Source organism: Pinus tabuliformis, chromosome 1_1 (assembly GCF_031772625.1).
Source record: "Pinus tabuliformis cultivar Carrire ecotype Pingquan chromosome 1_1, CPIR1, whole genome shotgun sequence".
In the NCBI taxonomy this organism is placed as follows: Eukaryota; Viridiplantae; Streptophyta; class Pinopsida; order Pinales; family Pinaceae; genus Pinus; species Pinus tabuliformis.
This window is the reverse complement of record NC_142297.1, coordinates 405,378,370-405,388,861: the sequence shown is the minus strand read 5'-3', so window position 1 is coordinate 405,388,861 and position 10,492 is coordinate 405,378,370. Positions and strand designations below refer to the sequence as shown.

The following is a 10,492-nucleotide window of genomic DNA, read 5'->3' as shown; positions in this document are numbered from 1 at the left end:
GAGCAGTCCAGTAATTTTTTCAGATATCCCGGAGTTCGAACCACTGATCTTTGAAACTCTGAATGAATAAGTCCAGCAATTACCCCCATTTTATTCATCTTCAACTATGTGATCAAAAGAGCAAAAAAATTCATGCGCAGAACAAATTGAAGTGGTGAAGGAAACCTGCGCTTCACGTTTGGGAGGGAAATGTCAATGAATGCGATGAGGAACATGACAAAACCATTTCGCTAGAAGGATGCAAACACAACTGAAGCGTTGCCACTTGACATGTGGCATAGAAACTCTCCCCAAAATTTTGAAAGGAAAATTGCGACTATTAATTATCCAACCCTATAATTCACTCATTGTGACTCTTAATTATCCAAATCTATAATTCACTTCGTTTAATTGTGACATAAACAAAGAATATTCTAGCTTTATATCATCGAAACATTTTTTCAATTTTAAAGAATCAAAATTTATGTAATTTAATTTCAATATAGAACACAGTTTGATTATAAAAAATAATATATCATTTAAATATATATATTAAGAAAATATGTAGCAATATTTTTAATTAAACATATTTATTTTTATTTTTATTAATGAGATTTAAAATTTGTAAATAAGTTATATTATAATATCATAACTTATTAGAACCACATGCTAAATAAAATTATAACTTTTTTAATATGACACTTGTTAATACAATATTTTTTTAATTGGTCAATTTAATTAAAAGAAAAAAACATAATCACTTTCCAAATAATCATTACTTTGTGTATACTATTATGAATATTCTATAATATTTCTTAAAAGTTAAATCTCCACTACCAACTTAATAATTATTGATAATTAAATTAAAAACTAAATATTCTATTCCAAAATTATTTTATCTTACTCTAATTTAAAATAAAAATAATTTAACTATTAATTTAATTAAATTATTAATTATTTTTTATTTTTTAATAAAATAATTTTACCATAATTTTCATATTTTATTATTTAAAATATTTAAATAAATTTAACATTATAAAACGCTTCCCAAATAATTTAATTTTACAAATTTACGAATTATACCACTCAGATTTACAATTATAAAAAATCTTTCTCAAAATCTAGATAAAATTAACCCAAAACACTATCCGGAAAAGGAGAAATGTTGATGATATCTTTGGAGACTGCCTCAGGTAACTGTAGTTTGGGACAGTCACAAACATTAAGGCATTCCAACGCTCTCAACTGATCAACACCTGCCAGCTCTTTTAAATCATAGCACCACCAAACATCTAGTCTTCGAAGCTTTGTGAGATGGGCCAACCCCCTTATGCTCCTCAGCTTCACACTTCCAGATGCCTCAAGTTCTTCCAAAGATACCAATGTTTCCATACTTGGCAACTGCTCCAGTTTTATACATTCACTAAGGTTCAGAATTTGAAGTTTAGGAAGAGGATTTATCCATTCTATTTCCCTCAGTTCAGGACAGTCAGTAAATTCCAGTTTTATGAGTGCATCCGGCAGTGTTCCAACCTTCACCAGGGCTTCACAACCGATGATTTCAAGACGTTGAAGGTTGGGGCAAATACTTTCTACTTCTCCTTCCATTTTAAATGACAACTGGCATAATGAACAGTTGATTATCAACAACTCGGTCAGCTTATTCAACCGTCCAAGGGAATCCGGCAAACCTTTCAATTTCTCGCAGTTCCACAGCTTCAACTTTTTCAAGTTCCTGAGCTCTCCAATGTTACTCGGCAACTCTATCAAGCTTGCAAGATCCTTGAGGTCTAAAATTTCCAGGGACCATTGATGTGCAAGTTGGGAAGGCAATACTTCAATACTGCAACAACCGGTAAGATCTATGTACTGAAGCGTGCAGATGTTTCCAAGGGTTTCCCTCGACATTGTTAAAGCACTGCAACTATGTAAATCAAGATATTCAAGTCTTGTTAGATTCCCAAACGAATCCGGAAGACTCTCCAAATCACTGCAACCATGTAAATCAAGATATTCAAGTCTTGTTAGATTCCCAAAGGAATCCGGAAGACCCTCCAAATCACTGCAACCTGACAGGTCGATGCGCTTCAGGTTTGTTAGATTCCCGGAGGAATCGAGGAGACGCTTTAAATCACTGCAATATGACAGGTCGATGTGTTTCAACTTAAGCAGTTCGCAAAATTCTTCGAGAAACTTTTCGGGCATTTCCCCGCAAGGTCTACTATTACATATCACAATCCGTTCGAGGTTATTCAACAGTCGAATGGACTTTGGAATAACAGAGTGGGGAGCTTCAATCGTTAATTCCCTCAGGTGCAAAGGTGCCTGAAAACATGTTGACATGCTTCAATTATTCTAAATATAGAGAAGATTTTCATCTACAAAACCCTTGGATTTGATCCAGTAATATATTCTGGCACTTGAAAATAAATAAAACCCTTTCGAATTCATTGGAGAGTCGAGACCCTCTGCTGCCGTATTATAAAAGAAAATAAATATACTCGCTTAAATTCAACGAATATCTATTTACCTGCGATTCTTCATGCCACAATGAGTGCAATATCGTCCAGGCACTGAACTCCTCGAACACTTCTAAAACTCTTAACTTTATCAATGGAAACGAAGAACGCAGGCGAGAGTAGGTGCGGTTGTCCGTGCGAAGCCATATGAGATTCGGTGACTGCACTGCATTCATAATACTTTCCAAGAGACCATCTGCCCACAAGCTACAGTTAATATCAAGAAGTTGCAAGTTCCTAATTTTGCAGCCTGAAAATGATGGAACTTCGTCTCTTTGGCTAATTCCCCGCACTTCGGTTACTACCTGTTCATTATTGAAAAGCAATTACATACAAAAACGTTGTACCCAGGTTTTATTGGATAATATATATTGCAGATAGAATGATTGATTACTTACAGATGATTGCTGCAAAAAATCTTCGAAGTCCTCTGTCCGCCAAATCCGACGCGGCAATCCTGAATAGTTAGCAAGATGTCTTCCCATATCTCTCAAGTGATCGTGCATTCTAATCCCATCTTCATTCCCACTGATACGGTCACTGATAGCTTCCAGCTCCACAAGATTCTTATTTAGTAGACTTCGAAACCCCAGCGAGCCTTTCAACCCACATCCCTCCCAAAACATTATTGCCATACTCTTTCTGGTTCCTATAAAAAAGCATGCAATGTCTAAGAATATTATTTTTTCGTCCATCTGAAGTGTATCGTAACTTAGTCGAAGACTCTCTTGTATGTCATCTGGAAGTATTTGTTCAAGTCTTTCCAAATGGTCTTCCCAAAAAGACTTGTCATCATTTCCATAAAGGAGAGCTCCGAACACTTTTAAAGACAAAGGTAGTCTATTGCAGGCCTTTAAATACTTATCCACTAGATCTTCAAATGCTGGGGGTGGATGGCGTTGGAAGAAGGCATGCAAGCAGAAGAGTTCTTGGGAATGCTGTGGATTAAGGCCGTTTAACTTATAAATCGATGACTCTTCCACTCTTGACCTTGTGAGAACATCTCTGTCTCGAGATGTAATCAATATTAAACTGTGAGGGTGAAAAACATCTCGAATTGGCCTGAGAAGTGCATCTAACTGATTAACATGATCTACGTCATCTAAAATTACCAACGCCTGCAAAGATGAGAGACGGGTTTTAAGCAGCTCTATTCCTTCACTAACACATTCTATTCTTTCATTTCTTTGAGTCAACCCCTCAAGAAGTTTCTTCTGCAATGATTCTAAAGTGGCTTTGCGTGCGTTCTCCCTTACATCAGATAAGAAGCAAGATCTACTGTATTCACACTTCTTCCTATTGAAAATTTCTTTAAGTAAAGTTGTCTTCCCCATACCACCCATGCCTACGATCCCGATGACTCGGGGTCTGTCACTCTGCTGCCGCTGCACCAACAAGACTTTATTTTCAAAATCTTCAATCTTTTCATCCAAACCGGTGGGATGTTCTGCAACATCCAACCGGCGGGTTCCTCTCAGCTTTTGCGACACAGAATCAACGACTGCATCGACTAGCTCTCCCTCATCCCTAGTTATTCACAAGAAAATATAAAAACTAATAGTTAGAAAATAAGTAAGGCTGTAGGTAAAAGAGTCTTACATATTGAATTGATAGAGGGAAGTTCGACTTTTCACCCGTTAAACGTGTCGAGCTCCAGCCCACTCATTTCTGCAACAGCGCAGAGAGCAGTCCTCCAATTTCCAATCGTGGTGGAGTTATACCGCGGTTGAGAGTCATATGTTCTCTTCTTTTCGAGGTTGCGTAGGGCTTGAGCATACACTCCTTCGCCTTGTGTCCGTCTAAGCTCGCAGGGATGGATATTGTAAAATACAGGTATGATAGGCTTTCCTGACTCCACCATCAGCTGGAGCTCGTCGAGACACCATTTAGATTGTGCATATCGGGGCGAGAAGATAGCCACATGGACATAAGCGGTTTTAATAGCGTCTTGTATCTGACAAGTTAAAGAATCACCCACTTGCATTTCCTCCTTGTCCCAAAAGACTCGGAATCCATGTAAAACCAGGCGACGGTAAAGGTAGCTGGCGAGGGTATTTTTTGTATCCGGACCACGATGGTTGAGGAAGAACTCGTAACAAGAATTGGTGGGGAGATTGACAGCAGTGGAGGTGGAGGCCATTTCCAACTGGAATGTATAGATAGAAACAGGCACTAATGGGTCGAAGGGATGCAAATTGCCAGGAATTATGTGAGTTTAGGAGTTTCAGAAGCGCAGAGAAACTTTGTAAAGATTGTAATGAGAAATATTGTAGTTCAGAAATAGATAGATAGAAGTTAAAGCCTTCAGCCCTAGTTTAGGTACATTCTGCAACTCGTATGAAAAGGAAATACCTTCAAAGGAATAAAAGCTGAACCGCTGCGACGAGGTAAATTCCATGGTTTTCTTCAATTCCATGTGGACTGGGAAGTTGCATCGAACGAAAGGACCGTAAAGTAGTGGTGTTGGTCGGCCATTCCCAATAAAAAAAATTTGTGGGGGTGAACACCCATTTTCCTATGCACATGGCCAACTGTAAAGTAGTGGTCTTGGTGGGCTATCGCAACATAGAATGCGGCGGTGAACCCACTTTTCTATGGACTTGCGTATTCAACGACATTGCTTTTTCTAAGAGATTTTACATGGAGTCTGGGGATACAGAAACAGAATCGGGAGTGGAAACTATGCTCTGCCGCAAGGTTGGAATTTCAAAAGAGAGTCACTCGTTGAATTGGAAGGTTTTCGCATTTTACTTATTTTCTTAAAAATTTCGTTTCGTAAAACTTTAAATTATATTTAACAAACAAATCACGTCAGGGAAACAAATTGCCCATCAAATTCCATCTTTATTTATAAGTCACGTAAATCTAACAACTACAAGATGTGCGACCCAAAAAGCATCTATTCAGTCCCGTCAACCTCAGTTCTTCCCAGAAAATAAGTTGATTATCGAACTTTAAAACTCCCACTACACCAATATTCTCGATGTTGTATATCTGGTAAATTAAATTTTTGTAACGAGTCTCTACCTCCGAACAAGTATATTTACTTTGTATATAGTAGATTATAATAATATTTACTTTTAATTTTTAATAAAATAAGTGAATTTTTTTATTATTATTAAAAATATTAATATTAATTTTTTTGTTATTAGTTTTAAACCTAGAGAAACACATAATTACTAGTAAATTTTTTTGGGATTTAGGCACTGCCCTCTTCCACCAGAATTCGCTCACTCCACTCCACGGGAATTAATCAATGGAATTGTATCAAACCTGTCGAGAACTAATTAATTAATCATTTGTCCCCAGGACTTTGGTTTGTCAATTTTAAATTTAAAGTTGTTTGACATTTTAAGCGGCCATTAAATTAATGGCTAAATTTAAGACTTAATAAAACAATAAATGTTTATCAAATTTATATTAAATAAATGAAGTTATTAAATTTATTAAATGTTTATTAATTTTATTTAAATAAATGAAATTAATTAAATTTTATTTAAATTCTACCAACAATAGAAATAGCTATTTAACTTATAGCTATTAAAATATTATATAAAAATTAATAAAATTATGAAAAATAAATTATTAAATAATTTTTAATAATTTTTCTATAATTTTTTTTTAAGATAATGAAGTTGGTCGAGTTTTTTTGCTAAATAGGAGAAGTCATGAGGTAAAATCTCTTCTAAATCTTTGGGGTTGGGCTTTACTAGTTTGGCTGATGGATAAATCCCTTGAGATTGATGTAACTGGGTTTTAGTGAATGTAGCTACCAACCACCCTAAAAACAAAAAAAAGTAGGGATAGATAATTCCATTTAGATTGATATACCTAGGTTTTGAGTGAATGTAACTACCAACCACCCTAAAGATAAAAAAAAAAAACTATAAAAACACTGACATATAAAAACAATTGTGAAAATCCATATCCCATTCTTTAAAATAATTTTTTAATGCAAAATAAAATATTAAATATTGTTGTAAACATTAATATATATATGAATGAGACAAAATATATCAATAACTTGGTAACATTTTTATTTTTATTAAATGTCAGTGTAAATATCATTATTATTTAAAAAAAAAAACTTATGAAATTGACATTTAATTTTTTTTAATATAAATAGTTAAAATAAGAGTATATAATTATTATTTTTTATTTTTTTTTATTTTAATTTTGTTATTAATTTCTCAAAAATATTATTTTTAATTAAAATTATTTAAACTGATTAAATTAAATATTTCATTATTATATATTATTATTTTATTTAAAATAAAGATTAATAACTATTTTTATAAAACACATGCAAAATAATGCTTAATTTACTAGCAACTCAATTATTTTATCATACAAGTTATTTTCTTTTAAGCACATGTATTTACATTGGAAAAAGACAAATTATACATGTGGAGCGCATGGGGATTGAGTCTCACACACATTAGAAAACTCTACCCTTGAGCACGAAAATGAGAGGAGTCATAAAAATTCGTCTTCCCGGGAAACTAGAGGTAGAAGTCATGCTTACAAAATTGAAAAGGGTGATCAAAAAATCAAAATTCCAAATTGTGATCTTAATGTTACCGAGCCATTTGCCAACAAACCAAACTGGTGGAGCAGAGACTCCCACGATAGATTGACCTATAAAGAACCATGCAATATGAGAAGTTAGTGTTGTTTTGTGGAGGAGTTGAACTTCGGGAACTTGACTTGTAACAGACTTGGTGAAAATTCCATGTAATAAAAGTTAAAAACAATAACCACGGTCGATGGGACACTTATTCCAAGTTGAATGTTGGGAAAGACATTGTAATGGGTGTTCATTTGGTTGTTTATGGCTAAGGCTTTGGAAAGACAAAATGGCATTTTTGGGACAGTTATTTATGAAAATAATGGAAATTAGGAGAAAAAGGAGGTGAAAGGTCACAGGTTGCATGTGACGAGGAAAATGAAGAAGATAGAGGCCTCTTCCATAAAAAGGCTTCTGAGGAGTAGTTGGTAACCTTTTATCAGTTCAATGTCGAAGCTCTTTCATTATTCTCTCTCTCTCTCTCATACTCTTGGACACTTAGAGTTTGTTGGAACACTTTGGCATTGGAGCAAGAAAGGAAAAGAAGGCAAGAGGAAGCAAAAATCAAGTAATGAAAGACTAAGTGAAGCAGCTATAACAGGCTTCATTGCAGATATCAACTTGCATGTGTATTTCCTTGCTAGCTTTGGCATGCATGAGATTGCATGTGTTTCTTTTCTACCATGGTATGGGTTTTTCCAGGTGTGGCAATATTTTGAGCCTAGCCTTGTCATTTCCTGATAGCTTGATGAGATGCGTTCTCTCATTCGGATTATGTGTGATGGCTAGTGTTGTAGGGAAAAGTATCCGACTCGGATGACCCTAACCCACTCTAAGGGTGACAGTTCCTTAGCAACAACTGTAAAACAAACTACTGAAGATTTACTTCTTCATGAAAGCAAAAGAGAATGGAGGAAGCACTAACCGTTGCCTTGCGCTTAATGTCGAATCCAAACTCTCCTCTTTGGCCACTTGCTCCTAGCTCTTTGTCCTTCTGCTCGCCCAGCTACAATGAGATCCTGCACAATGACAAAGAAGGAAACTACAAGAGGCATGCAATCATAACTGGTTCATGGATTAGTGTAAACCAAACATGCAATCATCACAATATATAATTGAACAAAAGCACATAGAAGAACCTCAATAGCTTTTATTAATGAAGAAATAAAGGTTCTGAGAGGATTACAACCATTGCAGGCTCCAACCCAGCAACACCTCCCAGCAGAAAGAATTGCTCTTCTTCACCTCTCTCAAACAATCACCCAATAACTCAAGAATGAAACCAACAGCATATCATTACTTTGCACAAAATTCCAGCCTCCAGAGCTCATAGGAGAGAGCTCAATATATAGATGAATTGAGAAAGGATGAGTCAGCTTGCAACTGATGTGTAGCTGCCTTGTGTCCTCTCTCTCTTCAGTTAATCTTCAGTTGATCTTCAGTTCTAGAGTCCACTTGGTGAACCTTGCTTCCACTTGGAGAAACAAAGCCTCTGACTCATCACAAGGCGAAATACCTGATCCAAGTGTCAATTTTGGAAGATTCCAAAGCTATGACTCACTCTACCACATGTCCAAACTCGCCCAACGCAGGTGGGCTTTGTTCTGTCTGCTTTGCAACGCAGGTACACCATGGAGCAGTTGTGTTTCAGCGCAGAAACCCAGTGGAGCACCTGCTTTGATTTCAGGATTGCTTGTTTTTGAGTGTTTTCAGGTGGAGAACTGATCTGAGAGTTGTTGGCTTGCTGACCTTGTTCCTCTAGGGGTAGGAACATCATGTTTAGGGAACTTTGGATCCCTTGGATTATTGACAATTCATGCTTGCTGCTGCAAGGCACAAAATTGTCTATAACAGATGCCCCCTAAAGTATGAGGTCGTTTATCGGGTGAAATGCTTTATTGAGAGGATCCGAAGTTCATTCAATCTGCTGAGAAGTGTCCTGTAATAAGATACAATACAATACATTATTTTTCATACATTTTTCATGATCTAGCTGAGGCGGGCATTCCCATGCTCAGCTTTATAAATACATTTTGGTACATAGAACAGACGATCGTCTGATGTTAGACTGATAATTCTCTGCCGAATTTATCATCCTTCACTGATAATTCTCTGCCGAATTTATCATCTTTTGTGAAGGATAATCATCTGTTGCAATGATGTACATGTCTTTATGTCCTGAATATATATCGCAGCCCGGATGGATGAAATTAGATCCGGGGTCTTCAATCTCTTCCGATCTTCACTCGATGTACAAGTCGATCCATGTGAGAATTTCTTGAAGTCGAACATGGAAAGACATCGCTTGATTACCGGTCAATAATGTAAACCGTTAACAAGCGCGAGAGGAATCACCGATAAGGATGATGACCCTCAAGGTACGGCAATACAATCTACATGGTGGGAATAAAGGACTTGGCGTCGACCACCATGCAAAATCTTCTGGTCGAAGGTCATTAATGTATACCTGTCGCCGGAAGTGAGAAACTTGCCATTGAGGCATGCAAGCTTCAAAGTACTGAGGGGGGTGTTCCTAGATCAACTCCTTGGATAATGAGCTGATGTCGACAAGGAGCGATCCGTCAAAGGAGGGCCTTAATGAATCCCACATCAGTGACACGGAACGGAGCTAGTGATAATGATGAGGTGAAAACAAACTGTGATGTATGATTCAGGGTGGCGGTCATGAAGTGGATGAAGGATAATGTATGGCAGTGGGCGGAACAGGGTTGACTCTTTACAGAACCACATCTCTTGAACATATAACGACACTGATGTGATGGATTGGTAGCATTACCCCAATTGTGGACGGTGTGGCGAGGACCATGATTCTGCGATCGGTGAATGAAACAACCCAACCCGAAGCGGACGGAGGACAAAGTGTCATGTTCAAGAGCGACTTGCTACCATTAATACTGTGAGGTTCTCCCAATTTTTCCCCAGTCATTGCTGACCAGTACCTCTTTATTTTTGTCAAGCTTGAGGAGGATAACATATGCTTGTTCTATAACCTGCCCTTCGGGCAAGCCCATCGCTATGTTTTAACGAGCCTAGCGATAGGGAAACTCGTTCTCGTCTAAAGACAAGTTTGTCGCTATTTAATCATTTTAACGAGTCTAATGACAAGGAAAACTCGGTCCTTTTCATTTTTAGAGAGTCTGAAAAGGTACGAAAAGTTAACTCCAAAATTCCTTTTTCGTCATCTAATCCCTTAAGTCCGAAAAAGTTTATAATAATACAGAAGGGATGAATTTTCGGTTGCTTTAACGAGCCGAACAAACAAGCGCTCGATCTTTTTGTGCAATAATCCCTCAGGTCCAAAAAGATTAAAATCTAGAGGAGGGATAGCTTTTCGGTCGCTTTAACGAGCTGGAAGGCCAAAACTCGGCAAACTTTTCATATTTTACGAGTCAGTGAAAAGAGCTCA

General features: G+C 36.7%; 1 protein-coding gene across 1 annotated transcript; it reads right to left on the bottom strand.

Moving 5' to 3' along the window:
- Window positions 1–2,548: 2,548 nt before the first annotated feature.
- Window positions 2,549–4,922, bottom strand: LOC149213389 (disease resistance protein Roq1-like). The gene is made up of 2 exons (XM_089390749.1): window positions 4,133–4,922; window positions 2,549–4,025 (listed from the first exon to the last, which is right to left on the bottom strand). The coding sequence occupies exons 1-2, from the start codon at window positions 4,636–4,638 to the stop codon at window positions 2,825–2,827; spliced, it is 1,707 nt and encodes a 568-aa protein (XP_089246875.1). The 5' UTR covers window positions 4,639–4,922; the 3' UTR covers window positions 2,549–2,824.
- Window positions 4,923–10,492: the final 5,570 nt, after the last annotated feature.

Bases quoted from the DNA above. Each gene is read 5' to 3' on its own strand.
- LOC149213389 (XM_089390749.1), bottom strand. From the start codon at position 4,638: ATGGCCTCCACCTCCACTGCTGTCAATCTCCCCACCAATTCTTGTTAC. The intron at 4,026-4,132 runs GTGAAAAGTCGA...GTGAATAACTAG, and splicing joins GAGCTCGACACGTTTAACGG to GGATGAGGGAGAGCTAGTCG.